Source organism: Dipteris shenzhenensis, chromosome 1 (genome assembly GCF_047967505.1).
Source record: "Dipteris shenzhenensis isolate YYH24624 ecotype China chromosome 1, Dip_SZ_1.0, whole genome shotgun sequence".
In the NCBI taxonomy this organism is placed as follows: Eukaryota; Viridiplantae; Streptophyta; class Polypodiopsida; order Gleicheniales; family Dipteridaceae; genus Dipteris; species Dipteris shenzhenensis.
The window spans coordinates 55,746,471-55,759,812 of NC_141596.1; the positions used below are offsets into that span (position 1 = coordinate 55,746,471).

The 13,342-nt window shown below is 43.8% G+C and overlaps 1 protein-coding gene across 1 annotated transcript; it reads left to right on the top strand.

Annotated features, from left to right (window-relative positions):
- The first annotated feature begins 6,690 nt into the window (after positions 1–6,690).
- On the top strand, positions 6,691–8,980 carry LOC147906071 (uncharacterized). Its single transcript, XM_087385106.1, has 2 exons — positions 6,691–6,801; positions 6,877–8,980. The coding sequence occupies exons 1-2, from the start codon at positions 6,691–6,693 to the stop codon at positions 8,659–8,661; spliced, it is 1,896 nt and encodes a 631-aa protein (XP_087241232.1). The 3' UTR covers positions 8,662–8,980.
- The last annotated feature ends 4,362 nt before the right edge of the window (positions 8,981–13,342 follow it).

Genomic DNA, 13,342 nt, shown 5'->3' on the forward strand with positions numbered 1-13,342 from the left:
CCTGTCTTTCCACTGTCATCAGTGGAGAACCATTCCCTATGGGGAGTAACATGGAATGAAGCACCAGAATCCAAAATCCAATCTTGGGAATATGCATCATCTGAAGTGGTAAGCAACTCTGCAGGTAAAGTAGACATGAAGAGAACATCATTGTCACTATCACGTGTGACTGCATTGATCTCCTCGATCTTCACTTTTCCTTTGTCCTCCCTTGGACTCTCTTCCTTTTGATTTGCACCCCAATTTGCATTCTTTTTCTTATCCATTTGCTCTCTTTTCAGCTTGTAGCAATCCTTTTTCATATGGCCCTTCTTGCCACAATGGTAACACTCAATGTTCCGTGCCTTGGATTTGCTACGAGACTTCCCTCTTTCTTGGGACTTCCCCCTGAACTGTGATCTGCCCCTTTGCACATTTAAGGCTGCATCCTGCTTGTTGCCATCCATAGACTTCCGTCTAATCTCCTTGGCCAACAAGCTACCCACAACATCATCAAATTTCAGTACTCCACCAGGTGCAGAGTTACTGACAGCTGTACGGAAGGTATCCCATGAGGATGGCAATGAACATAAGAGAAATATTGCCTTAGTCTCCGCATCAAAATTCATTTTCTGAGCCTGAAGCTGGCTGAAAATAATATTGAATTCATTCAAGTGAGAAGCAATGGAGACCCCTTCCTTCATCTGCAGCTCAAACAACCTCTTCATGAGGTAAACTTTATTAGAGGCAGTTTCCTTCTCATAAGTGGCACACAGTTTCTTCCATAAATCTTCCGTAGTCTGCTCATTTACTACTGTGAAATAAACTGACTCTGCAAGATGAAGTCTAATAGTAGACTTTGCTAATGCATCCAACTCATTCCAATCATCCTCAGACATATCCGCAGGCTTAGCTTCAATACCTGCCAAGGGTTTAATCTGCTTCTTTTGAATAAGCACATCCCTTATTTGTTCTTTCCACAAAGAAAAGTTTGTCCCATCAAACTTTTTAATGCTGAAAAACTCCTTTTCAGACATGGAAGAGGATGCCATGATGCAAATAAAGCAAAATCCCAAATGCTAGTGCCTGCAAGAGAGAATCACACCAAATACCAGGTGCACCCAAATGTGTATGCCACAATAGAGTGAAATATCACCAAAATTCAAAGCCTAAAGCATCAAAAGATGCATCTGACTCATGTGCATATACTATGCATCCATATGAGCAAATCTGGCCCAAAAGAAAATGCCAATAAGTGCCAAATGACTCAAGCATAAACACCATCCACTGGCATATGCATCAATAATATCTCATCCAAGAGAGCATAGCACTATCAGTGCATCACCTGCAATGTGTCAAAGCTGTCCCTCAGCTTAAAATAGCATCCATATGCAAAGCGTCCATAAAAATAGCATCCCACAAGGCAATTTGGGCCTATCAGCGCATCCAATAAGGATTGCAATGCATCCAAATGGCCTATAAATCATCCACTGCAACCCAATGCACACCACGAATGAGCGCACACTGTTCAAACTGCAACCAGAGTGATCTGCATAAGGTACGCTCAAGAAATCATAGTCCCACGGTAATGAGCGCTACTGAAAATAGAACCTGAGATGCCTCAAAACAGGGGCGCCATTGCATAATCGGAATCAGCAAGAAAATCTGCAAATATCTCTCTTCTGCCAGAACTCCAAAATCCCAACCGATGAGTGAGAAATGGGAGTCAACACTTATCCACTGCCATGTGGCATAAATCTAAGGTTTCAAAACCTTAGAATGAAAAATGCATAACAGAGAGACGAAATCGAATACACAGAGATCTATAACTCTGAAAATCCTCCATCGAATCGCACAAGAACTGACAGGTAGGGGTTTTTGGGCATCCGGAATGCAATGGGACAGACGGTTTTGGAAACCGTGGTCTCAATCACTGGGTCCAACACACGGACTGAAAAACGTTTTTGGAAACAGAGCTATCTGTAAACTCCACCGGAGTGCGAATGATGAGCAACATAGAAGTTTTAGGACCTCCTGAGTCCACCGGAACTGACAGATCTGCAAATGGTTGCTCCAAACTTGAGTTCCAACACCCGGGAAAAAAAAAACGCAGGAACTGACACAGTGAGACAGAAATCCAATGAAATGATCCTAGATTCAAGAATGAAGGTGTTTCCAAGCTCCTGAAGTGAAGTGGACACCAAAAGCAAGCAATAGTTGCCTCTACAAGTCAATATGGAGTCTCTGTCGTCGAACGGAACAAGGAAAAGCTCAAAAAACGACTTTTTCTTTGAAACCACTTAACAGGTTCTCAAAACCACTTCGTAAAGCCAAAGTGACTTTTCCAAAGGTTCCTCCAAGGTCTCTGCACACTCGGATGCAAGTAAAGTCACCCACAAAGCTTCCCACAAAGCTTCTCCTTCCTCCCACAGAGCTACTGAGCTTCAAGCATTCACGCATGCTCAGCTAGATCACTCGGGCTCTGATACCAGTTGAGAGTGCTCTTCAACGGAAGCAAGAACGGAAGAAGGAGAGAGAGAGACAGAGAGCCACACAAGTTTTGGTGGGTGCAGAACCACCCTAATCTTCTTTTTCATTCATTTATATATGTGTTTGAGTATTGTACATAACTGGGGTAAAGGCACAATGACCTTTAACCCCCACATTGACAACCGACTTTATTCCTAAGAAGACAACCCAAAGACATTTACACAAACAACTTCAATCCAACTTTGACGAAGTTATGGGGTACAAATACAGACATTCAATTCATACTAAATCCACATGGAGAAGTAGCATATTGCACATCTTACATAACAAAGATAGACAAGGAGACCACAAAGGCAGTAAGGGTAGCTATGTCACAAACCATGTCGACAAATGCATCACCAAATGAACGTATTCGGCGTGTTGGAAACTCTATATTGAATACCCAACACATTAGCTCCTAACAAGTAGTATACCTATCCTTGTCAAATGTTACCATTGTCAACATTTTCAAGGCAATTTCAATACATTAACACTAACCCTCCAGAGAAACATACATTGATATTGAAGCAAAGAGAAATGCTCCAAAACCTGGACCCAAATAGCACAAACATTTACTTTAATGACATTATAATGAAATATTTAAAGTGCCCCCTAAACCTTGACGGCATTTGCTTGGCAAGTTTTGCAAGTGAGTATACAATTTCAGCCTCCAATTGCACAAAACGTAAAAATTTCAATAACTACAGCGAGACCAACGATCCTGAGGGATACTATCGAGAGCTTTGTACTTTATTTCTTCCTTATCATCATTTTGAACCAACACTTCAAGACAAAAATGATACTTGGCATGACAAATACAAGGAAAACAAAAGTATTATTGACTAGAACAAGGAAAAGTTCAACAAGCTCATTCCTAAATTTTCATCAAACTCATCATCACTTAATAGCACTTCAACAAATTCTACCAGCAAAGCCAATAACGAACTACATAATAACTACGACATTGCAATGGATATGAATACATTGAAAAATTCTAGACAAGAACATAATACATGCTTGCTAACTTACAAGCTACTTTCTAACAAAAAACACTACAACACCATAAGAGAGCTTAACCAACAACAGCGTATTCTTTTAGAGGACATAATGTTGAAAAAATGTATTTTCCCCGACAAAGAAATCCATCTCTTCTTGACTGGAAATGCTGGAACAGGAAAGACTCATGTCTTGATGGCAATTGTCCAAGCCCTTCTAAGATATTATTCTCACAAAGAGACTCACAATGTTGAATTGCCTAAAGTTCTACTACTAGCTTATATAGGAAAATATGCATTTAATATTGGGGGAACAACAATACACTCAGCTCTACACCTACCACTAATGGCTTCTCATTATACAAGCTTATCCACAGAAAAACTCCAAGAACTATCCGTTCTATATTCCGACTTGCAACTTGTGGTATTTGACGAGGTCTCTCTAATTGGTCAAAGCACCCTTGTTGCAGCCGACATGTGTCTAAGGGAAATAAAACACAACCACTTACAACCATTTGGAGGAGTTCATGTAATCTTATGTGGAGATCTATGCCAAGCAAGTCGTACAAAAGATTCGTGGATATTCCTTGAAAATAACTCAAACAAGCAAATAATGGCATCTTATTGGGAAGAAAATGTCTTCATGTATGAACTAACCACACCCATGAGACAAAATAACCCTAAATACATTCAAATACTCAACAAAATGAGAATTAGTGAACATACGAAACACGACTTATCATACATAAATGACATGTATTATTATTCACCCATACAAAAACAAAATATTCCTCATTTGTTTTACACCAATGGAGCAAAGGACGTTCACAACAAAGAAGTATTCAAACTACTTATAGGGGAATCTCATATTCTTCCAACAAATGACAAAAAACATAAAACATGTAACAAGAAAGTTGTTTCACCACAAGACCCAAAGAACACAACAAGGTTGCACAAAATACTACATTTGAAAAAAGACATGATATTAAAATTTTGTTCAGGCAACTTAGATATTCCATATGGATTAGTCAATGGAGCTGACGGCATATTTAAGGACTCTAGCATAGACACAATTCCACAAGTTGTTTGGATTTCTTTCAACAATGACAATATAGGAAAACAAACATGACTCAAACATAAGCATCTTTATCACAACAATATTCCATTCAATTGGACACCAATCTTTCCAATAACAAGAGAATTCCAAGTTGGGAAGAACTATTTAAACACAATTTTTCGAACCCAGTTTCTGATACAACCAGCAGTACCTAGAACTATCCATCGCTCACAAGGATTATTCATGCATTCTCTAGCATTTGGCTCATCATTTATCAAGTCCCATGGCCTAGCATACACATCGCTTTCACGCATACGAGATCCAGAAAATCTTTTCATTGTTAAGCCACTCGAACAAAAACATATCAAGGTGGACACCAATGTCCTCAAAGAATTGCAAAGACTGCAAACAGAAAGGCAATGGCAAATCAAGCAAATAAACTTCTCAACACAAGAAATTTAACACAACACAATTCAATCACTCAACGTACGAGCTCTTACTTCACACATTGATGACATACTTTCAGACGAAAGCTTGTTAATCTCAACCATACTTTGTCTTCAAGAATTGCATATGTTCAACCATCAAACACATTTAACTTGCCAGGTTTCGTATGTTTGCAAAATACAACCGGTGCCAGGTATTGCGACATGCTATCGCAAAGACCTCCACTTACTAGAACAAAATCATATGAACAACATTCGAGAACAAAAGCTTGGAAACAATAGCAATAATCAATGTGTAAAATTCACCATCAGCAACATACTCAGCACTTACTTATTGTCTTGAAAGTCTTCTACAAACATTACAACCAAACATAAAAATAATCATGGAGACTTCAACATCAACTATACCAACTCCAACTTTAAAGCAAAAAAATTGTCAGCATTCATGGGACAAAATAACATGCAACAATTAATCCAAGAACCAACCCGGATCAACAATAGACAGCATTCATGGGACAAAATAACATGCAACAATTAATCCAAGAACCAACACGGATCAACAATGGACCACATTTAATGTTCCAGGACAACATAGTATATTTGGCTCTAACTTCATTTACTGGTGTGATCATTCTCTAATTTATACTAACATTGCTTGTCCAAGGCTGTGTGTGAAACCAGCCTTATTTCCATTACATCTGTCCCATGGACACATGGTAAATGAGCTTACACATGGCATTTAGGCTTATGGACACGTGGCTACTGGCCATATCACACGAAATTAAGACATCCCAATTTTTCCGAACGCTTAGATGCAGATATTAAGCTTTTACAACGTGCTAAGTGAGGTTTAATGTCTACAAAACTGAACACAAGGGAAGCGCGAACGGACATATAGAAGATTTCACGAGGCGTCCAATTCCGCACAACGAATCGTCGCTTTCTCAATCTAGCAACCACTCTACCATCCAGCAATTGCTCTTAGGATCCTTTCCGTTTCTCCCTCATGGTCAGGAACGACTTTCTTTGCTTCAGAGTGACGACAGAAGTCATTTCTAGATTTTCGAGTTCAGGATGCATGTTCATGTCCGACCAGAAGAAGGACAAGGATTTGAGTTTAAGTCTGTTGCTGTTGCATCGTTCGTCATGGGCTTTTAGGCGCGATCTTGTGCGCACTTATTAGATGATGATGGTCCACAAGAACTCTGTTTTTGAGCGGATAGCGAATTTCACAATGAGGGCGCTGTTCGTTCAAAGTTGGAGACTCGTCATGAGATAGATCATGGTATGAAACGCATGTCGCAGATCCTGTTGGCATTCCTTCCTCGAATCTGCCACCGCTTATTCTGCTGGAGAAGTTCCGTTAATTAGAAGGGGCAGTCTTAACGTCGGATTTTCTACGCAGGTGACGCTGGGAGCAGTGAATCAATTTCTTTGGGTGACCCATTGAGCAGCTTGAAGAAGAACCAGATCGTTTTAGCCCTCGTGTAGAATCTGGTCCTGAGAGCAGCAACTTTCCTGTCGAGATTTTTCCAGACAACAGCATTGGCAACAAGATTGACTTTGGGGCTGTGAAGGGTGGAAATATGGATCAAAGCAGCGGTAGCCGTGGTTCTTATGCAAACGGGAACGTGACTTGTTGAGGTTCACATCTGAAAGCAAGCAGGGCAGGCCCATTGCAACCATGGATGAAAGGGAGCGCAGGCAATATACATTACCAGAAGTGAGGCCGAATTCTGCGAATGCGGGCGCGTTCAGGCCGCAGTCTGCGAATGCGAGCGGCATAGCCAACAAGGTTGGTCCAACGAGCGAGGCGACGAGCGGGAGAACACTGATCAGCGCGGGCACAACGAGCAACAGCTATCTGGAGCAGGAAGAGTTCACCAAGTCAGCCACCATTCTACCGCCGCTGGTCTCTCCGCGGGGGACTCCTGGGCCGGGAGCATACACGCCGGAAATGCAAGACAAGACGCCAGCGATCACGATCGGGATGAAGCCGGCGGCGCGGCTGCCGGACATAACGACGCCGGGGCCGGGAACCTACGAGCTGGCAGCGGCGGTGCACGGGCCGGCGTTCTCATTCACCGGGAAAGAAGCCGGGAAAGCGGTTCCCGGCGGGCCGGGGCCGGGGGCGTACTACCCGCGTTCACGGTCCGCCTCGCCGGCGATCACAATGGCCGGCCGCCCGCCGCACCGGGACGGGCAGAAAACTCCGGGCCCCGGCGATTACTACCTCAAGGCCAGAAGCGAGTCGCCGGCATTCTCAATCGGCCGGAAAGGCTCGCCACCTCGGCGCGGCGGCAACAACCCGGGCCCGGGGACTTACTACGTGGGCGAATCGCGGGTCACCACGGCGCCGGCGATTACTCTCGCGGGGCGGCTGCCTGCCAGGCTGGCGGACGACCCTCTGCCGGGGCCGGGGGCGTATGATATCTCCAGCGGGCGGCGGGGCGGGCAGCGCTACAGCATACAGTCACGGCGGGCGGGCAGCAACGGGAAGGACACGCTGCCGGGGCCGGGGTCGTATTATGTGAACCCGAGATACACGCGGCCGTCGCCGCCGGCGTACAGCTTCGGGAGCCATCTGGCCCGGCCGGCCAACGACGCAGCGTACACGCCGGGGCCGGGGACGTACAATCCGACGGCCAGGCTGGGGGGACCAGCTTATTCGATCACCGGCCGGGAAGAGAGCTTCAAACGGAACGACACGCCGGGGCCGGGGGCGTATCAGCGGCCGTATGATGTACACGGGCCGGCCTATTCGCTGGCCGGGCGGTTAAGCGTGGCGCGGCGGGCGCCCAGTCCGGGGCCCGGGGCGTATCATCGCGACGGGAAACCGCTCGGTCCGGCCTTCAGTCTTACCAGCCGTATTCCGGCGGTGCGCTCCGACGGAACGCCGGGGCCGGGAAGTTACTACTCAGCGTCGTCGCGGCCTTCTTCGCCGGCGTTTTCCATCTCCAGCAAAGCTATCGAGAAATTGCCGGAAGCAGCACCCGGGCCGGGAACCTACAATCTGCCGGGGACCCTGGAGGGGCCGGCGTTCAGTCTTCTCTCAAAACTCGACTTTCCGACCAAGATTTCCGACACTCCGGGTCCCGGACGATACAACCCACCGTTGAGGCCTGAGTCGCCGGCTTTCAGCTTCGGTAGCCGGATACCAGAAACCAGCAGCACAGATCAGTCGTATTCGCCCGGGCCTGGGCAGTATAACGCTCCCGGAATACCACGTTCGTTGAGTTACAGTTTCGGAATGCGGCCCCCGGGAAACAAACGGATTCTGGGTCCTGGCCCCGGTTCTTATGAGCAGATCTACAAACCCGCCGGCCCTTCCCATTCCCTTCACCGGCGACTTTACCACCGGCGTATCAACAGAGTGCCTGGACCTGGAACTTACAATTTGCAGCCAAAACCTGATGGTCCGGCTTTCACTCTTCATAGCCGCACTGGCCTCCGCTTCTCGTATTCTCACACCCCCGGCCCTGGCGCTTACCACCCGAGTTGTAACTACGTCACCAACGCAGCTCCCCGATTCAGCCTCGGCCAGCGCCTCGCCGTTTACAGCCAACATGACCAAGATTTCCGGCCCGGCCCCGGTAGCTACAACCCCGCCCTCCGCCCTGATGGCCCTGCCTTCTCCATGCTTTGCCGGTTTTGATCAGATATCATCTACAGGGCGGCTCAACGTGATAAGGCATGTGAGGATGTCAACTGTCGGCTTTGTGGGTTGGCATGACTCGGCAAAGTTGAGAGGATGGCCGCCAAGGAGAAGTGGGTTCGGATCAGGTGGGCGAGGAAGAAGAGGTGATGAAGCATTCGGGATGATGGACACGGATCTGGTTCGTTTTGTGCTTTCCAAGCCTCGCAAGGAAGCAGGATGTGCATTCAATTTGATTCCGGGGCGCAATGGTATCCCTCAGAGGATTCACTCAAAGCAACTGCATTGTGTTTCTGGTTTAAACTTCCCATTCTTTATGCCCCTGAAGTTTATGTTACAAGACCTTCCTTTTGGTCAGTTAATGAAATGAAAAAATATTTCTGCTGTTTTCAAATCATACATGTCACTCTAACAGAACATTTCGAGTGGCGACTCACTCTTTCATCACACGAAATATTTTGTCCGCCCCTACCTTTTGTTCAGTTAACTAAACTAAAAAATGTTTCTGTTTTTAATCATAGTTTACATGTCTTTCTAACAAACCATTCGAGCGACGAGTCAATCTTTCATCACACAATTTATGTGTACCTTTATGAGCCTATTCATTGATTTTTAACTGTACCTCCGCATTATGTCCTTTTGGGTTGAATAGAACTTGAACTTGAATTAAAAAAGAAAAGGAATTTAGAGTATTGAGTCAAGCTGAAGTGCCTTAACTATTCTAGAACGTGTTGTGCTTTCTCACTCTCGCTTGCCGTGTTCTTCTCTCTTTAGTGTGTTCTCTTACCTTTTAGGAGTCATCTAAGTTAAATTGGGGGAAACATCGAGTATTAATGCGATTTGGCAAAAACTTCTCAAGTGTCGTCTTCTTCGCTCTTTGGACTTGTCCGGTCGAGATGCAAGTGGCAAATTTGACTCCTCACTTTTCTTCACATTAAATTGCTAGCCTAGGACATGACCATTTTGGGCATTCCAAGCCCTTCACTAGAGGAGCCGAAGATGATACATTTCTTTATTTAGATCATTTCTCAAATCTCTCAAAGTATCATCAAAGGTCAAATCCACAGAAATCAAACCTTCATTTTGGGGTTTGGCCATGACTTGGGATCACAAGCTAAATAAGAATCTAAAGGACCTTGGCCACATTTACAGGCAAATCTTGAAGGGGCAAATTGATGTGTGTGTGTGAGTGTAGGTGTGCTAGAAGGTTCTAGTTAGGTGTGTCAGGTTGGTGTGATGAGTGAGTGATCATAGGAGGTGATTGATTGAGATAATCAGGGAGATGATTGTGGATCTGGGATCTACCTACATGGAGGCAATTGCCTATATATGTAACTACTCTTTGAATAAACAACTACATTTGTGTCTCATTGTTTCCATATGGATTTACAAGAGGTATCAGAGCTTGGTTAGAATCTGAGTGCCAAGAATGAGATTCCTAGAAGATTTTAACTAGATTCCTCCTTCTCAAATGCCTCCTATCTCTCCTTCTTCTACCTTGAGCTTTGACAGCTCTGTTCTCTCCATCCACGCAATATCTTAAGGAGCCCTTCTAGCTAGACCTTCCACACTTCTAGGCAACCCTCTTGACTAGTGGGATCTCTGAAATACGTCGCCATGAAGTCGCACTGCCTCTGTGTATTCCGCACCGCTTCTGCAATGCTACTCACCTCAGTCAACAATCTTGCAATTCCTCTGAGCCAAGCTTACTCTACACCTAGAGCTACCCTTTGAAGAATTTTGGGATGACTTGGTCCAACAATGAAGGAGAACTAGACAAAAAACCAGTCGACTTGTTTTGTGAAGACAGTTTCCTCAAGCAAAGGAGATGTTGCTGCCCTTGGAGTTATAGTGCACCATTTTGGCTATGGTTTGTTCTAAACCTTCCTTGCATATGGATCTATGATTGCGCAGCAAAAGCCCCCATCTTGGTGATGCTTGGAGTAAGGTACCAAGCCTCCAAAGTTTACATGTAATCTGCAAGCATTTCTAGTGTATTTTTTGGAGTTTTTTTATGCTACAATAAATGCCTGAGGAGTAAAACACTCAGTTCAGAGATTATTCTTCCAAAAATCAGTTCAAAGTGTGTCATTTCAGTTCAGAGAATGTTAGTTCAGTTGGTGCTAATCTCTTGACAACATGCCAACCTCAAGTTCTCAAAGCTCTTCAAAAATCAAGAAGACTACAAAGACAAAGTACAAGGTGAAGAAAACTCGAGTTAAAAGGTTGTGGGAGAAGCCAACTGGGTATGATTATGCCAAACAATTAGGTTTTTTAAAATTCTTATCTTGCAATTTGCATCTATATGGTGAAGGTGATTTTTTTGTTCAGAAAGATTGACCTTTTGTAAAGGAATTAGACACTGCCATTTGCTTGGTAAGACCTTCCCAAACGGCTTCCAAACTGAACATAGATAAGTTTAAAGGAGAGGGAGAAGCTTCATGGCTTCCAAAAGATGAAAAAGCTCTTGCTATAATTGCTCTTGGTCTGAGTGATTCCTATATTCATCACATTGATAGATGTGAGACTACTCATGCTGCATGGACTCATCTTTAGCATGTGTTTGGCATGTGTTTGGAGCACAGGGAAGATGCTCTAAGTATAGCTTGCTTATCAAGTTCTTTGACTTAAATTTGGATAGAGAGGAGTCCATCTCTTCACATCTAAATTCAATCAAGAGCATTTTGACATAGTTATCTAGCATCAAGTTTAATCTTGATGAAGATATTGTAATTGCCATCTTACTTAGAAGTCTCACTGAAGAATATGGCACTATTGTAACCACACTCACCAATATTCCAGAGATAACTCTGGTAGAAATTGAAGCATAACTCTTGGAAGAGGAGAGAAAGATTAAACAAAGAAGTGATTACAAAGAAGGGGCATATTTGGCCAGAAGCAACTTAAGCAACTTCAAGGGAAAGACCAAAATGAAATGTAACTTTTGTGGCAAACCTGGACACTTTGAAAAGGAATGTTATGCCAAGAAGAGATGTTCATCCAATCTTGTTAAGGAGGTAGAAACTAAAGAAGAAGAAGAACCAAAGAATGTCAAAATTCAAGCTCTTACTGCTTACAACACCCAAGTTAAATCGAACAAGGGTAAGGATCCATATGTTTTCTGAGTTACGTGTGTATGAGGTCAATAATGGTTCTCTGCCATGGATAGTCCATCCTTAAATGATTGTTAGTTTTTTGAGATTTTTCCTTGTTGGACTCATTGGGCTTTACATACATAGTCTGTGTCCATCTCCCAGTTGTAATCCAAGAAGCCTATGAGTGAGTCACAGGTTGGGGCCATGAGTGTTGCCACATGATAGTGGGCAAGCCATGGAGCATCCCATGTACTACTACTAAGGGATGAGGTCATCAATTTGTGAGGGGGAATGAAGGGGCTAATTGATGTGTGTGTGTGAGTGTAGGTGTGCTAGAAGGTTCTAGTTAGGTGTGTCAAGTTGGTGTGATGAGTGAGTGATCATAGGAGGTGATTGATTGAGATAATTAGGGAGATGATTGTGGATCTGGGATCTACCTACATGGAGGCAGTTGCCTATATATGTAACCACTCTTTGAATAAACAACTACATTTGTGTCTCATTGTTTCCATATGGATTTACAGCTCTCACAATAGTTTTTGGCAGTTTTGATGCTGAACGATGCACTCATGCAACTGCAAGAATTGAGGCATCTGCTTAATGAATCGATTTCATAGTTTAGAGTAAAGCTCTTTTGCAAGTTGGTGCCAACATGATGGATCCTCTAGATTATTTTTTGTTTGGCCTCGATTACAGTCAGGTATTTCTCAAAGGACTCAAGATCGAGGACCCAAGTCCTTGAGGGAGGTGTTACTCATCGCTCAATGAATTGAATTCAACACGTTCAAATCCAAATCAATGGCAGTGTTTAATGAGTTTACAACAGTATTAGATTCAACGATTAATGAGAGTAAGACAACTGCACTATGGTTGGGATGGAATGAGATGCCTAATTGGGTCCACAAATTTGGTTTTAACTGGATCCCTCCTAGTCAAATCATAAGATAACTTGGCTATCGAGTGAGACTAGGAGTTTCACTAAAGGGGTAAATTTAAATGGTGCCTTGCAAGGAAGGAAGCAAAGTTCAGCAAATGGAGAGTTGTAGACTCTCATTTGCAAGCAGAATACCAGTTGCCAAGCACATACTGTCTTCTTATGATGTCCATGTGTTTTCAGTGTTCCCATTCTCGAAGTTTGTGATTAAGAAGATAGATAAGATTATCATGAATTTCTTGTGGTAGGATCACTAGCATGCTTCCCATGGGAGATGGCTGTAGTAGACAAAATGAATGGGGGACTGGGTTTAAAAGGGATGCATGCAATATGTAAGAGTTTATGCACCAAATGGCTTTTTAAAGTAAGAGGATGCCAACCGTGGGCAATTCTAACAAGATATTGGATAGCTGAGAATGGGCCATCTGGTATTAAATCTCCCTAGCAAAATATATTGCTGAGTAACTCTCACTTGAAGATTCACCAGTCAGAGCTCATAGCCAGGTTGGTCAATATATGGAAGTTTGCAAGTGGTAATGCTTTTTGGGTTAGGCTGCAAATATCATTGTATGGTGATGCACCCCTAGGGAGATCATTATGGCTCTCTAGTTGGCCTTTTAAGGATGATGTTATTCCTTTTAAGACATATCCA